Below are 24,341 nucleotides of genomic sequence, written 5' to 3'. Positions count from 1 at the left end.
GTTTGGCCATTGCTAATTCCCATACAATCTAAATGACTGGATTCTAGTTTAGGGAAATTTTAATATGGTTTTAAAGTCCACATAAAAGAGTGAGAAATAATCTTTGACAAGCAACTTTATTGTGCCATACAGCTCATCGGGTATTCCATTCCATCCCCTTAATAACCTGTCAAGTAAAGAGTAATAAAGTGGGCTTTGCTGGTGGTGCAGTGGTTGAGAATCTGCCTGCTAATGCAGGGGACACGTGTTCGAGCCCTGGTCTGGGAAGATCCCACACGCCGTGGAGCATCTAGGCCTGTGAGCCACAACTACTGAGCCTGCGCATCTGGAGCCTGTGCTCCGCAACAAGAGAGGCCGCGATAGTGAGAGGCCCGCGCACCGCAATGAAGAGTGGCCCCCACTTGCCACAACTAGAGAAAGTCCTCGCACAGAAATGAAGACCCAACACAGCCAAAAATAAATAAATAAATAAATTTTTAAAAAAAGTAATAAAGGTAGTTACTATTTAATGCAGACATGCTACATGGTGGGCATGGTACTAAGCTAAGCACTTTTATATAGTTCTTCTCACATCAACTATAAATGTAAGTTTTATTATTTTTAATTTATAGGGAGGGAAACTAAGACTCAGGGTCATTAAGTGATTTGTCGCACAGCTATATGATGAGGCCACTGCATAGTAACTAATTGCAGAAGGAGAATCCTAACGTTGCTTTCCTACTAAGACTGGTGGTTGTATTTGGAATGGGTATTTTATAGCGTCATTGTGCACATCTTAATTTCAGGAGGTCCCGATTGAGTCTGAGACTAATTCTTCCTTGATAGCCACTGCCAAACGTTGGGATTGGTGACATAGGCCTGAGGGCTGTGGGATGTCCTTGAAAAATGACTCTGTAACTTCATGCTTTGATGCTCCAAACATATACCAATGATAGACAAAATAGAAAGTTAGAAAACCAAATGGATTTAGTCAGCCTCAAAACAGTTGTCCATCTTTGGGATCTGAGAACCAAAGTTAAAAACCAAGTGGTTATCAGGGTTGAAGCCAGGGGTCTCCTGGACTCTATTCCAGAAATAAGAAGTGGTATCTAGAGTTCTCATTACCTATGGGACAAAGCCAGACCTGCTGCTTAAAGCGGGACCTGGGGAGAAACTTCATGGCTCATGACAGGAAACTAGAATAAAGGTTCTGTTGCTGAGCAATACATGGATCTAGGGCCTGTGAGCTGTACAGTTAAAGGGGTAGGAGGAGAGACACAGTTTGTGACTTAAAACTGAATTAGCCATATGCTAGCCCTGTGATTCAGCTCACAGTGTCTCTGACATCCCTGTAGCACAGCAAATACACAGGAAGTGCCCCTGTGTGACCTAGCCTGGTCTGGTAGCCTGGATGGCCTAGTAGAAGCAATGGCAAAAGTATTGGAAAGGGAGGAATGAGCACACAGAATAAAAACCTTTCATTAAAAATGGGCTTCAAACCAAGCTTCCAAAATATGTGAGTGATTCATTAGATTCATGGAGTAAAGCAGACGAGCAGTCTGACAAAGACTTTGAAAAAGACAAATGAAAGTATGATTTTCCCTAAAAGGAGTGACAAATTTTGGAGCAAATCCAAGTAGAAATTTTTTTTTAAAAGAGCACTTGTATTTAAAATTAGAAACGTTAGAAATGACAAATAGTCATTGAAATAAAAGCTTTAGTAGTTAGGATAAACTCTAGACTGAACATCAGTGAAGAGAGAACCAATGGTTTGTAAAAGTACAGAGAAAATCACCTAGACCAGAACATAGAGGACAAGCCGATTTTTAAAACATGAATGGAAAAATGGTTAAGATACATGGAGGATAGATTGGGAGGCTCCAGTCTGTGTCTAACAGGAGTTCCAGTGGCAGTGAATGGAAAGTGTGTGAGAGATACATAAAAACTGAAGAAAAGGTCCCTGAAAGATTTCAGGATTGGAGACATACCTGAACCCTCAGATTGAAATTGTTCTTCAGGTATTGAGCAGGACAAATAAACATAAATATACAGTTGAAAATATGACAATAAAACTTCAAGACACTGAGAGCAAAAGAAAATCTTGAAGCAGACTGGGGGACTTTGGGGAGCCAGTTCTGCCCGGTGGATCTTGGTCAAGGGTCTGGGACTGGGAGCCTACGGTGGAAGTGGCTAGAAACAGTTCCTTCAGTGTCATCAGCTAGTCTCATACCATCCCTGGCATTGTCAAGGACCAAAGCACTAAACAATTCTAAGGAGAACGTTCTTCCAAAATGCACCTAAAATGTAATTGTAAATTTGCCTGCAAATGATCATAGTTTAAACTGTGTTAAAACCCAGTGGGTGGGAGACAGGGTAGAATATTGGCCTTACTTATGGTATTCACAACCTTCATGACTTGGGACAAGTCATTTAATTAATCTGTAAATGAGGATAATAATCCCTCTTTTATCTATTCTCACAGTTTTGTTGCAAGTGAGTTTCACCCATATGAGTTTTTATAGACTGTAAAGCATGATGCAATTGTAAGGAATTGTTATTACTTTACTACAGAAATGGATGTCAGCAATGATTCCTGCCCTCTTAGGGTTTATACATTAGATTCATGAAAAACAAACATCTGAAGAATCCCTCCAAACAATACAAAAATGTTTGCAAAGGTATTTATAACAACTAAGCACAGATTATTTTTGGTGTACACCAAGTGTGGGAATGTAAAATGAACAGAGGGGATGGGGTTTAATGTTGACAAAACTACATATTATAAATTACCCTATTCATTTATTCCCACTTGTTTATTACTATGAAAATGTTCAAGCGTGCACCTAGATTTAATAATTGTTAACATTTAGCCGTATTTGCTTTATCTATGTATAACTATATATGTTCTTTTTTTCTGGATCTTTTGAAAGTAAATTGCAAACATCATGCCATTTCACATCTAAATATTCGGTATGCATCTCCTAACAGAAAGGACATTTACTCACGTGATCATAATACCATTATCACATCTGAGAAAGTTAACAGTAGTAATCCCTCAATATTGTCTAATAATCAGCTGATATTCAGATTTCCCCAATTTCCTCAAAAACCTTTTTATAGCTGTTTTCTCCCCAGTTAAGAAACCACACATTATATTTACCTCACACTACGTTAAATAGTTGTCTTTTTTCTCTCTTTCATTTGAGAACAATCTCTCCAGTTACTTCCCCCCTTAGACGTTAACTTTTTGAAGATAACAGGCTAAGAATATTCTTGATTTGTTTTGAAGATTATTCTGGATTTGTGTAATGTTTTTTCCTCAAAGAAACACTTGTTCCTCTATCCCTGCATTTCCTCAAAATTAGAATGCTTCATCTAAAGGCCTAATTAGACTCAGGTATACATTTTAGATAAGAATACTTTATTATGATGTATTATACTTCATACTGCATCACACTGAGAGACACATAATGTCCGTTATTAGTAATAGTAAACGAAATAGTTTGGTTACAGTGATTGCTACCAGATAAGTCTCTGTAAAGGTACATCTTTCTCTTTGCTGTTATCAAAGGATGAAAATTGTGTCTCTGAGACTAACCTTTCTCCTAATAGTTTTAGCATCCATTAATGATTATCCTGGACCATTTTATTGGCATTGAAGAATGGTGAATTTCTAATTTTGTCATCCCTTACTGTCAGCCTTCGGTAAAAAAGAGCTTTCCCTCATCAAAAAGGCATGAACTACACTACCTCCTGAAAAATCATGATGCTCTGTGCCTTTAATTACCAATTTGCAGGACAAGAGGTTCATGTAATAGTCACTTCAATGGTGGCAACTGAAATTTTTTTCCTTTTCTGTTTTTGAGGATTGCTATGGACTCAATGATTTTTTTTTTTTACACTCAGTGTTTTGTTTTTTAAAAAAAATCAAAGTAATTACAACTACAAAGTATAATTTTTTTTTTAATTTGATGAGGCTAAATGTGAAGCCTAAGTCCTAATGGAATATAGATTGAATGGGGAGGGAGGTTCATCAGAATAATGTGGTTTTTTAAAGTATACATTATTAGAGATCCTAATCATTTTTTTTTAACTTATGAGATGATCTTTTCTGAAAGTCTCTGAGTACCTTAACCAGAGTATCACTGAAAACAAGAGTGTCAAAAAGGCACATTTAAATTGTTCTCAAAATCAATCAAAAATAATGAGGTGCTGGGAAAAAGTTGTATCCTTGATAATTACATCTATCAGTATCAGAAAACAAAAGAGAACAATCAGGAAATGACAACCCCACTCCCAAGTAGCACATTAAAAAAGGCTAATGAAAAAAAGTCTCTTTTAAAAATTGTACTAAATTAACATTTCAAGTAAATTGACAACTTAAGCGTTGATAAAGGCCAATCTGGGACCCAAACAATGGAAGTTCTGTTTCTACTTTTATCTGCTTTTAAAAGAAATGATCTCAGTTGACTTTTTTTTTGTTGTTGTCTTCTATGTAGATGGAAGCAGCTGTTCTAAGGGAGGTGACAGTCCTGTACTCTGCACAGGTCAGGGCACCCCTGGAGTATTATGCTTAATTTGGGGTTCTGTTGGTTAAAAGATTGACTTGGAAGAAAGTAACGGGGATAGTGAAAGTTGCTCAAAGCATTTCTTACACCATAACTCTATTTTCAGTCTGAAAAACGGTTCATCATGTCACTGTCATTTTAGACAAGAAGTTCAGCCTGTTCTTTATAGCTACAGAGCCTAGCATTAGGACCAACGGGTGAAAAGTCGATTTGGGCCTAGAATGAGGAAGAATTCCTTCATAACCTCAGCTGTACAGAGCTGGAATGGCCTTACCTCCAAGGGAATGAGCGCCGCAAGGCCAACACTTTCAGAGGTTATAACCACGTTACTTAAAGATGGTGTATGGGGGAGAAGCGGGCAGGCAGGGGTCTTTCAGATATTTTGCAAAGAGCCTATAATTACAATAAGGAATGTTTTAAAGGTCATTTAAATTTTTTTTTTTTTAATTTGAGGGTAAAAATGAATTTTATGCCATGGCTTTAAAAAGAAAACTACAGCACATCCCAATTGATGTATCACTGCTTTGTATTTGGGAAATGTGAGATGTACAGTGAGATGAAGTTTAAGCTGCAGCATTTTAAGACCATGGTATATTGTTTTTGATCACATTAAATTCTTACTCCATCTAGCTCCAAATTTAGGAGCTTGTAGATCAGAATATGACTTTGTTAATAAGAATAGAAAGTAACATTTTGGACGTTGTCTTAAGAGTAGCATTAGTATTTGAATTATCAGTAGTGACAAAAGCATTTTCTTTTAATGATAAAAGAAAACTTATAAACATAGATCTTCAAACGTGTCAGTTCATTTTGAAGGCAATAGTAAGTGCTGGTATTTTATTATTTTGGCTTGTCAAGTCATTTTATTCTTTATTATTAGACCAGGAAAAAAAAAAAAAAGCCCTAGTATATTCTGCCAACATATTCATCAGTCATCATTTTTGGAGACAGTTTTCGACATATTGTATGTTTTACTCTGCTAACAAGAGAAAAGACTAGCCATTAAGTGTATGTTTCTTTGTTGTTCAGCAAGGTCACATATCAGGAATAATGCTGGAAGTATGCTAATAAACAATATATAATGTAGGTCATCTGGGAGTAAGAAATATTTTCTAACTAGTTCTAAAGGGAAATATTGTTAAAAAAGGGATAGATGTTATTTATGCAACACATGTTGCTCTATATGTTACCATCAAAAGCGTCTTGTAAACAGCTCAGCGCAGTAAATCTTCCTTGGTGATTGTCAGGGTTTTTCAAATCCGTGTTAGATTTAGACCTAGCACACTCAATTCACAGCATGCCTAATGTACAAAGCCTGTTAGATTATATAGAAAACTTCCACTGGAAATACGCCTGCACCGCTGTGTTTTTCAAGGCATTCCATCCTCTGTTTTGGAAGCAAATACTACGTTAAGTGACAGTAATTAAGAAAACTTTACGTTAACAGCATTTACACTTTTGTGCTTAACTTTGATTTTGTTGAGTTCTTTAAAATTAATTGCAATCGACAGACTGATATTTTCTGTTGCTACTGTTTGTAAAACAATTTTATATGACTGCTGATGAAGTGATAATTCTATAAGAATGCCTTAACAAACTGTCATTGATGTGATTTTACAAATGTCATTTTCTCACTTTTGGGAGCGTTTCAAATGGATTATTTCATAAGGCTTTATTTTGTTTTCCAAGGTGGTTTTTAATTATAAAGATCAAGTTTCATCATAAAGGCATTTATGTAACTGTGTTCTGGAAAACTTCAGCAGTACTTTACTTATTGAGTTCATCTAATATGTACGGAGCTGTATAGGGGACACAATAATAAAGATGTGAAATCTTAAAAGCTGCCTTTAGCAGAGAGCCTTGCGTTTAGAATCAAGAGAGCTTATTTCTCTTCCCAGCTGTGTGGCACTGTGGTATCAGGCACATTTTTCTACTTCTCTGAACCTCAGTTTCTTTATTTATGATACAGGAATTATAATAAATCCTGTTCTATCCACAAGACTTTTGTGTAAAATGATAAAATGGTATTAGAATGTTCAATATGACATGATTTCTTTATAGAAGATATGTATTTAAATGCTAGTACTTAGCAATTTCTGAAACATCATCTAAATTTCATACTTCACCTAAAAATTATCATCTCTAAATCTCTTAGCTACATTTTGTGAATCTTAACTTATTGGCTATTTTACTTTACAATATCTAGAAACAACACTACAGTTATGTTGGTCAGAATGAAAGTGTGCCTGATCTTCAAAGACATCGGTTTCTGAAACTCAGCCATGTGTTACAGATATTTTTTTAATACCAACTTCTGTTTTTGAGTTTAGGTATCTTTAAACATATATTATGCCATAATTATGTGCCCTCATTTCTTCCAACTGTTTGCAACTAAAAGCATAGTGTTAGGATCAAGCCATAAGGTCATAGTAAGGACATAGAATTTTGCCCAAGTGGACTCAGAGAAGCTTGGTTAACAACATATATAAGACCAAGGTCTCAAGAAAATGCTGTGAGTAGGTAGGGTTGGGTTTTTTTAAAAATGTAAATTAAAATTTTAAAAAATGCATGTGTCTAAGTAATTCTGTTTATGCTTGTTTTCTCAGAAGAAGACCTATCAGTGCATCAAGTGTCAGATGGTTTTCTACAATGAATGGGATATTCAGGTGCATGTTGCAAATCACATGATTGGTGAGTGACACTCTAAACATTATTACCCATAGATATTTCTCCTCCTTGTGTACGTCAGTGCTTATATAATTAAGCAGAGTTAAAGATGAATTAATTGTTCAACCATCAATGGTTTACCTAAGCATGATTGATTTTTTATTACTATTATTAGGCCTGATAAGACATTAGCACATTTTATTTTCTGCAAGGGCTAGTTTAGACTTCTGGAGAGGATTGTGTATCTACTGCCAGTCAAAACACAGGTGATTAACAAATTAAACTTCTAATCATTTTTGCATTATTGAAGACTAACAGGAATGGTTAATGAACTGGATGTTAGCTTTCCATAGAGTTTTAGACAGGTTTTAATTTCAGAAGTTATTATGGTAATGGCAGTGCTGTGTGTTGCTTAAGCATCTGTATCAAAATGTAGAGTGGTGAGTTTTTGTGATAGGGAAACATAAATGATTGAAATTGCCGTAAAATAATTTTATATGTATGGTTTCAACAGCCTGGAAATAATCATTATCATAACGATCACATAAAGAATTCAGTCATCATTTTTTATTCCCCACCAAATTTTACACAGATCTTTGTAAAAGCAGTTTGGGTAAAGATCTCTGAAGTCGCTCTAAGCCACTGTTTTCAGGGATTTTGCATTTATCACATGGGCTAGAACTACAAGGATAATTTTTTCACTTACTCATATTGTCCCATTATCCCTTAATTCCTCTGGGGTTACCTCCTATGTTTTTAATTTGATAAGCACTTAGTAATAACACTAAGAATTTTATCAGCCAATTAAACTTTATCAAGCAGATCTTTTTCTACTAGTAAAATGGTAATTGCTATTACTTTATACTATTTTTGTCATTCATTTGTGTTTTTACACTATGAGAGTTTTTTCTTTCCTACTCCTTTCATGGTGTTTTATAATACTGTAAATAATTGTGATATAGTATTTTAAAAGTCTGATCAACCTCATGGTCTCCTACTATCAAACTCTAAGAAAGGAAAGAAAATTCAACATTTTAGACTCTGAACTCATTTTCAGGGGTAAACAAGTTTTATCATACACTAATCAGCTGCATTCTGAGAACGTACAGTAGAAGGGTTGCTCCAACTATAGTTACCGATCCTTAAAACCAGCTATAACAAAACTTCTAATGCTCTTGTAGATATTAATGAAAATGAAGTCAAAAGTATGTTGGAAACTTTATTAATAGGTTTTCAGTAGGATTTGCTGTATAGTTTTCAAATGATGGTCTTTAGGAGGATTATGGTTTATAAAAGACTAACTACTTAATTATGCAAAATGCAACATATCCCTAAGAGCTAAAATATTGGTCTAAAATATTGGTCACTTTATCTCTGTATTTTCCAGATTTAAGTACTAATATTATTAGTGATTTTCTTATACATTAAATGGCCTATTCTTATACATTAAATGTGCCAGAATAACACTGACAGTTTTACTGAGTGTTTAGAAGATAATGACAATGTGTAAGAGAGATTGAAATGTTTCTTCTATTTTCCTTTCTATTTTGGATTCCAAAAAAATACTCTATATAAACTTTCAAAATGGACTTGGTGTGGGGGGCGGCCTGGGTTAGAAAAGATGAATTCTTCTTTCCAGATAACGAGTGTTAATATTTTCCATCTCTTTATTTCTTGAGTAGAGTTTACTGGTGAGAGTCGTTAATGGTTCTGCTTCATGCTATAGTTTTACATGGGCTTTAGTGAGAATATTTCTTGGAAGTTTGCAGCCTGTGGAAAAGTTAGTGAATCGTTGTGCTTCTGATTAGTTTTATTCTGTGTAAACATGTTTCTGGTTCTGGATTTATTATTTATCTCAGGACCCAGATGAACAAATGGAATATATTTTCAACACAGTATTAATGTTCTCTTGCACACATAGAATCTGAATGGAATGTTGAGCGTGAGAGGAATTTTTGATTTGAGTATCATTTGTCCAAAACGTTCATTGGTGTGTCCTGGTCCTTTTTCTAAATTGCTTTATACCTTTCCCTTAGTATTTCTCTTAATATTCCTTGCATCATTAGTGCTTTCCCAAAGCTTTCCCCCCTCTACCTTATGGTGGATTAATATGACACTCATCTCCTCTTGGGATCTAAGCGTTTAACAATTCACCTTCCATCAGAGAAGCAAATTCTATTCCTTTTCACAGAGGGCCTACTTAGTTAATATTCATGCTTTTTTTAATAATAAAATATGTAATTCTTTTGCACTTGAGGCCCAAACAAATGAATAGTATCCATTTAATTGTTACATCTGTTGACCATGAATCCAAGTCCCTACACTTCCTCCACAATGTTAATATCTAGAGAGAGAGAATGTGTAAGGGGAGGATGTCACAAAGGCTAAGATATCCCTTTTTAAAATCCCAGTGTGATGCTTAGTTTTTCAGATGAGGCAGGCAGCATGGTTTTGTTGGCTAAAATACCTCCGTTGAGGGTAGGTATTTTTAGGTTGTGTATCTTTGTATGTTTTTTGTCTAATCAAAAAATAATCTCAACCAGACATTTAGCAGGGAAGAGAGATTAGAGGCTATCTGAAAAGCCTCTTACTCTTTTTGTTAAGAGGGTCTATAGTGTTTTTACAGATTTTGTTTTCCATTTCAGTCAGTCTGCGGAAAGATTATGTCACCTGATGGAAAACAAGGTCTGCAGATGACTCAGTGAGGTGTAACTTTAAATCCCTTCTTTGACCAAGTCATTTGCATTTGCTTCTACGTAGCCCACGTATTTTAATGCAATTTCAATGTCAGGGAACCTCCACGCTTCTTTCTGGATATGCTGGTCTCAGGCTTTTGGCCAGGGACATTTGTGAAAGGAAAACCATCAGTGTTTCTACCAGGTATACACTGGAGATGCTCTGCATAAGTGCCATTTTGCAGCTAGGTGTGAACACATGGTTTGAGTTGCAGGAATAATTACTCAATAAAAATGCATTCGGGATTTGACTTATGTCTATTAAGGAAAAAAAGAAAACCTCAGTCTGGATTGCATTTTGACACAGTTTCAGTAAGAAATCAGACCAGTGACTATTTAGAGGTTTCTCTTCTCTTCTTCTTTACACACACACACACGCACACACACACACACACACACACACACACACACACACACACACACAAAGAGCTACGAAACATTTTAACAGCTTTCCTGGGGAAAAGATTTCCCTCTTTTAAAGTCTGCACAGATGAGAAATTTTTTCTTGTCTTCCTTTGTTCCTTTCACATAGTTTACATTGGCTTTTGACCTGAAGATACAGAAAGGAGCCATTGTGCACTGTGTCCTTTAACTCATTATTCACTTGTCTTTCTTATCAGCACAGTAAATATTTATTGTTTTTTTTCCTCTTTGAGATTTCTGTTATTATTATTATCATTGTTGTTATTATTATTTGGTATGGATTAGCACAGATCGTGATAGGACCAGAGACTATAAATGTGTCTAACCCAGGAAAGGGATTGCCTCATATAAAATTATGAGGCTCAACAGCAGTAGAGCAAATTTGTAAGTGCTCTGAATAAAGGGTTGTTAAGCATGCGACGATACAAAGAGATGACATTGCCAAGAACTATTTATGAGAAGCTTAATTTTTTCACTCTGATAATTCTTGACCAATAGTTACCAGCCTCTAATTATCTATTTTAGTTAGAAAGAAATTTCGATCACTACGGAGGTTGGCATTGCAACTAGCGCATAAATCCCCAAAGAGACCAGTGTGTTCCAAACAGCCACAGACAACTGTCTCGTGAAACAGAGGGAGCAAATTGCGAGCGGCTGGTGGTAGACAACCGGCAGTAAGCTCACCATCGAAGGCCAGTTAGCTTGACAAAGAAATGATCAAAGGGGAGAAATACCATTATCCTTGGAATTGATGGCTACCGTCATGGCCTTTGGAGGACAAGTGGTCATTATATAGCTATGGCTATTTCCAGCCCTTGCTTTCATAGTTCTCATATGGAGAATATGAAGGGAATGAATATAAACCATTTACCTAAGAATTGTTGTTAAAAATTGACTTAGAGATGATTACTTAATAAGTTTTTTTTTCCTGTTTTTCTTCTGATCAGAAAGATGAGTGATGTAATAGCAACATTGTATCTAAGGTGGCAGAGTACACTCTTTTGCGAAAAAATAGGAAAATCCACAAATAGTCGTTAACAAACATGTCCCAGATCAAGGGCAATGCTTAGAGTATTTGGATGGAGCAAACGTATTTATCTTTTAGAAAAGCAAAGCTAGAATTTGGGGCTATGAATGACAACTAATACGAAAACACAGATGCATAGGTATTAACTATTTTTATTCAAATCTCTAATACTCAGTGCTTTATGGATAGTTACAATTTTTTTTTTTTTTTTTTTTGCGGTACGCGGGCCTCTCACTGTTGTGGCCTCTCCCGTTGCGGAGCACAGGCTCCGGACGCGCAGGCTCAGCGGCCATGGCTCACGGGCTCAGCCGCTCTGCGGCATGTGGGATCTTCCCGGACCGGGGCACGAACCCGTGTCCCCTGCATCGGCAGGCGGACTCTCAACCACTGTGCCACCAGGGAAGCCCGATAGTTACAAGTTTTAAAAGATCATGAAAAGATTCAAGCTTTCCACAGTGCATGTGGGAAGATATCTACCCATGTATTATGTTACACATGCTCTGAAGGACTGATATCAAGACAAAAGGAATGCATAGGCCAGTTTTGTACAGTGTGGTGGAATTTTAGTCTGTGCTTGTGGCAGGTGACATCCGTATGTTCTGCAATTTGTTTGGTGCCCAGGGTCACAAATGGTATTTCCATTTCTTTAGTGGATGGTGCACTGTGTACTAATCTTCATTATAGTTCTGTGACATTCAGCATCACCTCTGAAACATGTCAGCTTGAGTGCTCTTGCTTTAGAATAGACTAAAACCAATATTTTGAGGCCTATAATGGTTTTGGATTTTATGTGTCTGAAGGGGAAATATCCAAAGATATGGATCTCTGCATAGGGAGATAAAGAGCCATGTTGCACTTTACACACTCAGCTTTCATTGGCTGCTTTTTTAAAAAAATGAATAGAATGCATCTACAATAGTGCATATATGTGTGGGTGTATAGATATGTGTCCACCTGCACTGTCCAAAGAAGCTCCATGTCCTTAGGTTCTCTGGAGTTTACATGAATTCTAAATGAGAAGACTATTGAATTTTTTTTTTAAGTCATCTTCAGTGGATTGCTTACAAAACTCGGGGAAGTAAGAAACAAGCATTTGATGTTAAATATGTTGAAATACTGGCTTGTTTCATCCGGAGCTGAATTAAAAAAGACGAAATCTGGGCAGTTTAATGGTAACAGAAAGCTACCCTCATGTGGGCAATGCTGGCTTATTTGAAAAGCCCATAAAGGGTTTCTACATGGACCATACAAAAGGGATACTTTCTCTTTAATAGCCATCTGTACAGGAGAGATGAGAAGTGGGCCAGGTCATCTCTCCTCAGCTGTCATGATATTAACGTAGGTAATGGAGCAAGGTCCGCATTCTGCTGGGTGTTGTTTTTTATAGATGTTCATCGATTTACACAGATAATTCTATTTATTTCTTATAGTTGGTCCAAGTGAACCAGGCAGAATAACAAACACCAAAGCATTTCAAATGACTTTATCTTTGTTTGCCACGTAACTTTGGTCTGAAAAATGGTGTCACACCTACCGTGCAGATGGCTGCATGATTTGTAAAGCAGCCAGAACATTTAAACAAATGTGTGATGTGGGGATAGATTAAATAAAGGATAAAATGGAGTGTGGGCCACAAATTCTAATAATCAGATGATTTTAAGTTGTATGAAGTGTGGAGTGATGGTCACAGTGACAGCAAGGAAGCTTGCCAGTGACAGCAAGGTGCCTCGCAGCTCTCAGGACGGCTCCTGTGGCCTGGTAGGCCTCAGTTTGAGAACCGCACATTTGCTGTACAGCTGACAGCTCTGTATGGGGACATCAGATAAAACGTATGTAAAATGAAGTGTTATTGCTTCGTATGAAATTGTTCAGAGAGGGAATTTGCAGACAGTAACTGAAAACAGAATTCATGGTACCAGTGAAGCAGACTGTAAATATGAAGAGGGTTTAATTATCTGCACAATTTAACAAAAATTCAAGACGTATTCAGAAAGGACATACGCAGGCATAAATAGGAAACATAGCTACACTGTTTACCAAGTGCAAAGTGGTGGCACAGGAAATTATCAAGCTCCGCTACCGTGAGCCTTTCTAAAAACAAAGACAATTTAATATGAAAGCAAAAGGATCTTTTCAAAGAAAAAAAAATCTGTTTGGAATAAGATACAGTTTTCAAGAGCTCATCCTGATTATTTGGATTCTTATTTCGGAAGCAGCTTTTCAAGGAGATCTTTGAGCCTCTCTATTATTTCAGTGTTAAGCTTTTAAAAGACAAATCAGGATGTTTATCCTTGTTTACGTGTTTTAGCCTGCACCTAGCAGCTTTGATTTACAAGAGTAAAAATACTTGCAGTTAGCGGAGTTTCTGATTTACAAGCGCCTAAGAAAGCCTCTTAGACATTTCTCCTGATGCTAATTTTCTGTGAGCCTGGGGGTTTTCACTGAGCCCACTGACAGATGGAAGATACAGTTTCTTGTTACTTTTTAGAACACATCGTCCTAAAAGAGACCTCAGAAGAACGTTGTTCCCAAGAAGAATTACGGGATGCCAGCCTTCCTTCCTAAGCTCCATACAGAGACGCTGGGCAGAGTCTGTGGCAGATAGAAGGTTCCATGTGACTGTCAGAGAGACGTTGGTAGGGCTTCTGGCTCTGTTTTTGTCCTCTCCTTTGACTTGCATTAGGATATGCCACGGGCATATCCGTTTCCACTCACCAGTTTGATATGTTGTTTATCAAGTGTGGGTGTCTGTTTCTGCATGAAGTTTGCAAAACATTTCTCAATGGAGGGCAGGGAAAGTCATCAGCAAAAGATAAAGAGATCCATCCCCGCCCACACACAGGCCCACATACGCATAGGCATCGTGACCTATTTCCACAGGATCGGCTCAGACATGTAAAAAGAAAAGGTCTCTGATGACCTATTTCCATAGGTTATTTCCTACCTGGGGGGGGCCAATCATAGCAGTAAACAAAGGAAAGGGAGCCAATATGGAGAGTAGGCGTTGAACTTCAGCTGCTCATATTGTTGCATTTGGTGAGCTGATAGGGCTTCCTAGGTCACCTTTAGAATTATGCCTATGACAGCAGTAGCTACCTGCCAAGATTGCAAGGTATCTCACGGCTCTCAGGATGGCGCCTGTGGCCCAGCAGGCCTCAGTTGGAGGGGTACACATTTGCTGTACAGCTGGCGGCTCTGTATGGGGCAGCCGTGTGGGCTGTTAGGGAGCTGGAAAGGAGACAAGCATGAAATTTCTTCTAACCCCAACTCTGTTTTTCTGTACTGTTGGCTGCTTCTCAGTTCCTTGACAAAAAAACCAATCAGGCACCCTTTAATCCGCCTGTGATTACCACTGGTATAAAAAGAGAAGCATAATGAGGAAAAATGCCTCGTTTTGTTGCCTTCAAAAGCCAACAAATTGGAGTTAACTTGACAGGAAGTGGCTTAATAATTAGATTATTTATTTATTCCTGACACATATCCCCCTGTTACTAGTCTCAGGAGACCCTGTAGATGGTACGATTTTCAAGCTGCCATTACTTCGCTGTCTTCTGTGAACAAAGAAGCTACTGTCTATCAGTCAATTAAATGCACTCTTTAAGCAGAGGCTTCGAAGTCCTCAATGGAGAGAGCCCTGGGACGCTGTGGCTGATGATTCCTTTCTCTGTACTGTACATCACACTCTCAACTACGGTCCCCACAGAGATGGAATAAAGTCAGGCATTAAAATATCACTTGTTGATTTGTTTGCTAATGAAGAGCCATTGAAATGTTTGTGTATTTCTATGGCAAAATTGTTGATAAAAGGGCTGACATGCCTGTGTATCTTAGTTCATCTGCCGTGAGTGCTTATTTAAGAATTATTAAAATTAAATTCAACAAAGAACAGAAATGTTTTAAAAACCCGGAGATAGCAGGAGTTTTCTTAACTATTTTCATCAAATTAAGTGACTAAAGGCAGGAAAAACAGAGATGGCATCATTTCAGTCCCTTGCTTCCGTTGCGTCCATCCAAACGCCTTGTCTTCTCTGACTTAAAAATGTCATTAAAAAAAAAATTTATTGGAGTATAGTTGATTTACAGGGTTGTGTTAGTTTCAGGTGTACAGCAAAGTGAATTAGCTATACATATACGTATATGCCCTCTTTTTTTTTATTCTTTTCCCATATAGGCCATTACAGAGTATTGAGTAGAGTTCCCTGTGCTGTACAGTAGGTTCTTATTAGTTATCTGTTTTATATATAGTAGTGTGTATATGAAAATGTAAGTTTTTTTCAGAGAATCTGGGGGGCACACCTTTTAAGTTGGAAAAGATATGAGAATTTCTTTGTGAGGATACTGTACTTGGAAATGTTTATAAGATGAGTAGCATTTTGGTAGCAGTTTCTCTAACTCAGTGAAATAGGTGCAGAAGTTTTTCTAGGGAGCTTAGTGGGGGCTTTTACAACCAAACTAGGAGAACATCTGTGACACATCAGACACAATCTCACAGCCCCGTGGATTTTAGAGAAATATGACTTTCCTTTTCTCTATGTTCCTCTTTCTGTTTTCTTTTCCTCTTTTTCCATTTTCTTTTCTCAGCATTACTTTATTTCCATCTAAGTGGTGGTGACTTTTCAACCACCACTTAGTGAGGGTTTTTATCCCTCAGTATATTCATCACCTTCTTACTACTTCCTGTTTACTATGTACAAAAGCATGCCCTTGCTGGGTCTCTCTGGCTCCCATTAATTGGTTTTTATTTTAAGAGTACATCTGTTGTTAGGTTGGAGGGCTACAGTCTGCTTAGGCTGAAAGACTCAGATAATATTATGACAGCTCTCTGGTGAAATATTTAGCTATGGCTCTGCCATTTAAAGGAAAAAATTTGGAATTTAAACGAAGGCCGCCAAACACTGAAAAGTATCCCTCTTCTTTGCATCAGGCTTCGTAACTGTAATCCAGGCTTTCACTATAGTGTTCGCGATTACCTGACAACAGGCTGTAAAGAATTAATTCAGGCCCACCATCAAATGGCCATATTCTTTATTTCTATCCTGTTATTCCAAGTCATTCTGTTAGAAAAAGCTTAGATACTCGGAGGTGTTCTATAATAGAAAATGAATTCGAAACCCTTTCATTAATTGGTGATTAATATATTTCAGGATTAGTTTAAGCAGGGCCCTACCTCCTGCCCAGTCAAGTATGTTCTGGTTAATATCCAATTACCTGCACCTTCATAGTTATTATGTCTTAATATTTCGGATATGATAACCAGAAACTTGAGAGTCATGCTAATGAGGATCATAGAACAAGAATTAACCAATGACATACTCAATGATCCTTAGTGAGGAAAGAAGCTCTTTTTTCGCCTTAACACATTGCTTCAGCATCTTCTGGGCACTGACTGAAAAGTAAGACTTTGAACTACAGCCAGTCCGGAATGGGAGAAGCGAATCGTGTTCTTCTTTTGCGTAATAGTAACCTGAATGTGCCGTATTAAAGTTCACCTAAGAACATGGTTTACGTTCATTTTATGAAGACTCAGAATAGGAAACAGAGTGCCAGTTTCTATTTCCCAAACAGGAAACATCATATCCTTTATCTTTTCCTTCTAACAAAGCTAAAAGTTGTTACCTCTTCAAAGGATGTTTTAATTCAGATGAATTTGGAATACCTTTAATAGTTCACTAAGGAAACACCTTTCCCTGCTACCTTTTATCGTCTTTCCACCCCCCACCCATGTATCAGGATGCTGTACACATGTTACATCTCTATTTATTTTTTTTACAGGTAATTTCACTTTTGTACAATCTGACTTGGCTCCCCGAGCACTGCCTTCTAGGGTGGTGTGTGCGGCATCAAACCACATAGCTTTCAAGAGTGCACGTTGTACGTTGCCCCTTTATATGCTGTATTGTAATGAAGCCGCATCAGTAACTTGCAGTGAAGGGTGATTGTTGCATGGGGATGACTACTACACCTCGGGGTCCATTTGCAACAGATTATTCTTTTTATTGTTGTTATTACTTCCCATCTCCTTTACTCTCTTGCCACTGAACTTGCTCTTGGCCACCGGTGCAGGTGCAACCGCAGAGGGCATCTTAAGGAACATTGCAGGCAGCATTTTTTCTCGTAGGCACATACCAATCACCATTCAGTTCCAAACCCAGATACCCTGGGTGGCTTGGTGGGCCTTTATTGATCCTCCTTTACTCTGTGGACTTCGTTTGTAATGTTTCCCATCTTCATCTCCTCAGAAGAACAAATTTACTGTGAGTAAAAGTGACCCATTTCTTTTCCCACGTTTCGTCTAGATGTAATAAAGTTGTCGTCAGGATGATCAACTCATTTGTCCCTTCCCCCAAAGAGATTTAATAATTTATAAAGGGGGCTTAAATAGGATCGCTGTTTAAGGAAAATATTTGTATTTTCCATATCTTCTTGGGCTTCTTTAAAACATAGAATAGGGCTTCCCTGGCGGCGCAGTGGTTGAGAGTCCGCCTGCCGATGCAGGGGACACGGGTTCGTGCCCTGGTCCGGGAAGATCCCACGTGCCGTGGAGCGGCTGGGCCCGTGAGCCATGGCCGCTGAGCCTGCGCGTCCAGAGCCTGTGCTCCACAGCGGGAGAGGCCACAACAGTGAGAGGCCCGCGTACCGCCAAAAACAAAACAAAACATAAAGTTATTATGAGCGTTGTACATAGTAGTAATGTCTCTACAAAATAGCCTGTTTCCTGCCCCCAACCGACTGCTGTCACTCAGTAACTAATAAAAAAAATAGTGTGGATTTAAGTCAAGGATCCTGTGTTCTTATTAAACAGAGTTATGAACAAGGTTTTAGCCTGGGTATAATTATATGCGAATTCTAATCCCTTTGTTGTCATAATTTTAGTACCTGTGTCCATTTGTTTTTCCAAATGGTTAGGTCAGCTGTTGTTCTGTTTTTCTTTTTCTAAGGCTGAGCTACTGTGCAGCATTCAAACTAAAATGTAGAATTAGAGCTGACACACCTTCAATTGAACTATCAAGTCTTTTAAAACTGCTTGGCCGGTGACGCCAGGCCCGCGCTGTTCAAGTGTACACACTTCCGATTGTGGGCCAAGGAGCATTGATTTTTAGCTGTCATTTCTAGTGCACATACTGTAGAATTGAAATTTAAACCTTAATCCACTCAGTAATGCAATTAATTTTTAATGTGCAGTAATACTAATTGAAATAGCCTGAATTTAGTAAGTCACCACAAGACATTTTCTAAAGCAAGAGTCTCCACTGAGAACAGGGGAGGACAGATAATCATTGTTACAGTGTTTACAGGATAAACGCTCACTCTGCAGGCCTCCAGTGTTAAGGGGGTGTTCTTTAAATTAGACTATAGTGTATCTCTTTGTGAATAGAAATATCTTTTCAGAGAGAATTCCTACTTTCTACCCACTGCAACAGTCTACAGAATTTCTGATTAACTTTTTTTTTTAAAAAAAGCATAGTTTTAGTTAAAAATATCTTAACAGACTAAATGCAAAATTGTATTAACCCGTTCTTCTAAAAAATGCAATTATGAATAGTTGCAAATGAAATTACCTGCCATCAATGTCATGGTCAAAAGCAACGTCACAATGGGTAATCTCATTATATGATGTGTATTTGAGATACTATTTCCAGATTCGATGAATACATGTACTTTATCAGCTGTCTGTAAATCTGTTGCCTTGTTTTGGTGTATTTATATTCCTGTGAACCAAAAACACCCCCTACTTTCTTTTATTTTAAACAGTGTTCCTTGGCATGCTCTTTCAAAATAGCCTTTTAAATGTTTTGTGAGGTTTTTTTTTTCCCTAGGCCAGAGCAAAGCAAATTTTGCACAGTAAAACCAAGTAGGTTTCCAATCATTTCTACACTAAAAAGGTTCTCTAACCACATTTATCTGCTAGTAAATGAGGACTTTTTAAAATGCATCAGTTCTGCTGATGAATGGGCTTGCAGAGTGTTCAAAATGAGCAGAAGCATTAAGTTTTAGAAAAAAGGCAAGCACTGTATATCATGTTTTCATGGCTCTCACGTTATAGTATTTAATAAGCTGATGGTGCTGTTAAATATTTAGTAAAGGTTCCCTCATAACCCTGCCTTCTATTCAAATGGGATTTGAAGACATTTTTGCAGCACATAAGTAAAAATGATGTTACAGAACTTGAGGCAGTTATAGCGTGGCATATTATCTAAATGAAGTGTGGGTAACACGGTACAAATGAGTTCAGCAGATTCACACCTAAAAAGATACCTAAAGCAATTCCCTTTCTTTGGATTAAGAGTTCGAACCGGCTTTCACTTTGTCACTGTTAAGTCAAAGTGCTGTTGGGATTATTTACATAGAATCTTAAAATGATATTATAGCATACTTTTTAAAAAGGAGGCTCTTATATTGTAATGATTTTGAGCCATGCTAGTATCAGTTGAGCTTTAAAATAGACATTTTTTTCTTTTTCACTAAACAGAGAGAGAGGAAGAAAAAGAGATGAGGAAAAGTCAATTTATAGTTTATTCCGAGCATATTATGAAATCCAACTGGGGTATAGTAAGTGAAGTCTATACAGCATCCGTTTGGGGTATGCTAGGCGAACACCGAATCTTAGACACATACTGCTGATATAATGCATAATGAATCACCTTTATCAATTTCTTCTTCTAACATTTGATGGTTATTATCCAAATAACAATAATTGTTCTTTTAATCTGGAGTGAAAATTGGTTTCCAGGATCCTTAGCGCACTATTGCCAGTAAATAATGCTGCTGACATCATGACTGTTATCATGTTGGTGGCTTAGAATTCACATGTCAACCTTTCAGTGCTTAAGCGTATGATGAGTTTTGAAAGTATAAAGTTAAAGGCTGTATGTAGTTTGTCTTGTATGTGATGCATTTGGTTCTTCTAGGAGCCTGTTTGCTCAATTCTAATTTTCATCCTGTTTTATATGCAGCCAGTGACCACAGTATTCATTCAAACTGCAGAGAGACACATCTCATCTGCAAAGCATGGCTTCCTGATCTTATGTGCTATTTGTATACTCATAAGAAGAAACATAGGATTCACGTGATTGGGGGGAAACACCTTTCTGTTTCGAATTATATATGTCACATGTATGTTCATATCAAGAATTTCATAATGAAGAATGGATAAAGGAGATAGCTTTAGGTATACATGAAGCAGAGGGGTAGGAAAGGGATGCGGGATTCATCTAGAGGTGTGTTTAATATTCAATGCTTGATGTATGTTGACCCCAGGTTACAAGAGTAGAAAATCCCATTTTCCGGCTTGTTTCAAATGTAGTAAAAATGCTGCTTCAGTTGCTTTATGCTACTCACATTGGGAAAGGTGCTTATACTGTGATAATTATCATCAAGGAATATTAATGCGTTCAGCATTTGTAACCCAAAAACTCATTATAGCTTAAGCTGTGCATCATCTGTGAAGAGAGAACTTTGCCAGAATTCGCTCTTCACAGGGGTTGCCTCCTGCTTGCTGGAGTGGCCAGAGTACTGCAAGAGGTCACTTAGGCTATTTTTGAAAGCTGAGGTTTTGCAGTTTTTGAATCGCTACCTTCTGCCTAAAAAGCTTTATTGTTCTTGCCACAAAATGTCCTCCTTCTAAATGAGTGCAGAGTGAAGTGCAAATAATAATAAAATAAGAGAACTGTGTCTTGCCATGTAGAATCCAAGAGGGTCGGCACATAGATTCCATACCAAGATAATTGAAGTATTGGTGTCTTTCCTTCTGTCATTGAGCAAAGGGATTCATTTACACCAGTTTCCTTAATGCAGGTGCCCTTGGGTTTCAGATAGAAATGCCCCCACTGGGGCTCCACTTCACAGCCCTCTGGCTGGAAATTGTGTAAATAAGACTGCAGGGTCACCCTTCCTTTTTCGGCAGCAGTGTCCTTAATTAGTCTGTGACAGTCTTGCACATGAGCCTGCCCTGTTCCTGGGATCGTTTCTCGCACATCCGAGACATCTGTGATGCGTACATAGGTGTTTTTGTATGTGTGTTTAAAATTATTCCGGGAGGTTCATATACTCACGTGATGGGAAGGAACATCTCTGGGTGTGCCCAGAATCCTATAACTTAATCTGATCAAAAGATCTGGCTAGGTAGCTCCCTTGTAAATTGTAAGTGGTTAGTTTCAGAAGAACATTGTGCCCTCACCTGAGGTGGGCAGCTTGTTGAATAGGGAGCTGTGTGCCTGGGATATTTTTATGTGATTAAATCCCATTATTTTTCTCCCACTGATCCCTTGCTTGTCATTTCCCACAAGCAACATTGCTCCCTGCTGCATGTTATGGTTTGTGTTGGGCCAGGCAGAGAACACTAATACTCCGTTCTATCAGGCTGTCTGGCTTTGCAGGACTGCTGTGTTTCTGAGGTCAAGTCGTGAACCTGGCCTTGCTCCTGGGAGGACTAGAAAAATATGTTTCATAACTTCCCGTAGACCTATGCGGAGAGTAAGAAGGAAAACCGTGAAGCCCATAGGCTCAGTTTAGATGAGCTGTGAGGTTGGAATTCATCAAGCAGGAAAGCTCACTGTTGTTTAGGAAGCTTCCTTACCGTGAGGGGTCATGGCCATCGGTGCCCGGTCAGTCATAGCTGAGGGCATTGAGGGACGGAGTAATCATTCAGATAGCCCAGCAGGCACAGACACACAAGTTGATAATCTGGAATCGACTTGCTGGAATAAAAACTTACTTCCCTTTTAAAGTTACTTCCATGCAGGGTTATTGATAGAATGAGTACCTGAATTCAGTTATGATATTGTATCCTTATTCCACTGGAGGCAATTTGGTTTTTTTTGTTTCTGTTTGTTTGATTTTTGAACGGGACAGAATCTTTGTTTTATACACTGGAGCACTAATGCCGCAAAATGAATGAATGTCCTGAACTAGAGACCTATTCTCAGTAGAGTTGGGCAGGGATGCTGACAGTCTAGCTGAGAGATGCAATGGTGGCAGATCTTCTGTGAGGATGTAAACTTAATAATCTTTATGAATTTTGAGCAACTCATAACTCTACTTCCTCACCCAAAGAAGCATTATGAAAAGATTGCTTCTAAATCCTTCAGACATTCTCTGCACTTGTGATAGATGCCATCCTCCTTACCTCGAGGCGTTGGAAATGAATGTGGTGGGGTTTTTTTGTTTTTTGTTTTTTGCAAGAGTTTAAAACGTATACTTTAAAAGGAGCAAATTGCATTTTCATGTTTAAGTTCGTTATTTGCACTTGATGTGGTAAGATCCAAATGTGAAGAATTGCTTTTGACGTTATTTCTGTGTCTGCTGCATCCTAGGATCCTTGCATTATTATGCTGAAGGGCACCATCGCATGGAATAAATGTGATGTTGGAAACCTGGCAATATCATAAGATCGCATTGTATGTCCAGGCTGTTTCGGTTAGTTGTAACTTCTTCAGTTATTGAAACAGCTTAATTTAACTTAGTAATGACACAGTCAATAAAATTGTGTGCAAGTATATGTGTCTTTTATGAAAAAATTATAATCTTCCAAGTTGTATCGGTTTGTTTAGAGGCAAAAAAACTTCTCTCTCTTAATGAAAAGGTAATTTTAACGTTCTTTAAAGGCCTGTTTTACCTAATCTGTGTCTTGAACTCTCACGTGTTATGTTATGAACTAAAAGTACATTCATTTCAAAGGTCTTAAATTATATGGCTGATTTCTGAATTCCAATTCAAATTTTCTGTCAGTAACTATAGTTTTCTAATTTTTTAATGGCCTTTCTTTAAAATAAATTTTTATAGTTTGTGTATTTAAGTGTGTGTGTGTGTGTGTGTGTGTGTACACATGCGCACATATCTGTATGTAGAACTGCTGCCAACCCTTTTCACCAAAGACCTACTGGTGCACCACTCCCTGTGTTGTGTTTAACCTGTTTCCAGCAGCTCAGAGAGATGGTATAAAAGTGAAATGAGGGCTTCCCTGGTGGCGCAGTGGTTGAGAGTCCACCTGCCGATGCAGGGGACGCGGGTTCGTGCCCCGGTCCGGGAGGATCCCACATGCCGCGGAGCGGCTGGGCCCGTGAGCCATGGCCGCTGAGCCTGCGCGTCCAGAGCCTGTGCTCTGCAACGGGAGAGGCCACAGCAGTGAGAGGCCTGCGTACCGCAAAAAAAAAAAAAAAGTGAAATGAAAACCATGGAGCTTATATTGGAGTCTGATGTTTGAAACAGAGATATTAGAAAAGGATGTTTTTTGGCTTGGCTCCCTTTTTAGATGTAAATGCTGCTTCATTAGGACTTGGAAGAGTTTCCTGTGGTTAAATTTAATCAAATGGCTTGGAATAACAAACTTGTATGCTCAAAATTCCAGGACAGTTCTGTACATGAAACACGATTTTCCTCAATTTAAAACACACACACACACACATACATACGCACACACACACATACACATCACTACCAACACCAACAACTGGTTTGTGAAATGCTGTATGGTAGTATCTCAAACCAAATTCCTACTCCCTGTCAGTAGTGGATTGATAAATGATCACATATAAAAGTGTAAATCATAAGAAAGACATTTCAAAGGGTCTGGGGCTTATTTTTGGTAAGGACCAAAAATTAAGCAAACACGTTGAGTTTTAAGTGCACTCAATATTGCCCTCAAATAGATTTCGATCATTTATTCTTCAGGCTGTGACATGAGGTTGCATCATTCTTCCCATTATACAGATGAGGAAATCAAGGCTTAAGCATCTGACCCCAACATACAGGGCCAGCTGGTATGCATAGTATAAGAAGACAAACACACTTTCTTGATGCCTCTATATCACTTTCAAGAGACGCAATAGTAATCTCTCCCCGTATTCACAAGTTGTCCGATTTGGGAGCCTCGGTTGAGGTGTTTTTAGTGATTCCTTTGTGATCATTGCATCAAAGCCTGATGCTGATGCCATTTGCTAGGCA

At 38.1% G+C, this 24,341-nt stretch overlaps 1 protein-coding gene across 2 annotated transcripts in view; it reads left to right on the top strand.

Moving 5' to 3' along the window:
* ZNF521 (zinc finger protein 521) overlaps positions 1 to 24,341 on the top strand; it is a 283,124-nt gene that overhangs the window by 142,952 nt on the left and 115,831 nt on the right. For both annotated transcript variants that reach the window (XM_060029516.2, XM_060029515.2), the window contains exon 5: positions 7,154 to 7,238. In XM_060029516.2, the coding sequence (XP_059885499.1) occupies positions 7,154 to 7,238 (85 nt within the window). The remainder of the gene's footprint in view (positions 1 to 7,153; positions 7,239 to 24,341) is intronic.

This window comes from Delphinus delphis, chromosome 13, assembly GCF_949987515.2.
Source record: "Delphinus delphis chromosome 13, mDelDel1.2, whole genome shotgun sequence".
Classification (NCBI taxonomy): Eukaryota; Metazoa; Chordata; class Mammalia; order Artiodactyla; family Delphinidae; genus Delphinus; species Delphinus delphis.
The sequence above is the reverse complement of the archived record's forward strand: the minus strand, read 5'-3'. Positions and strand labels throughout refer to the sequence as shown.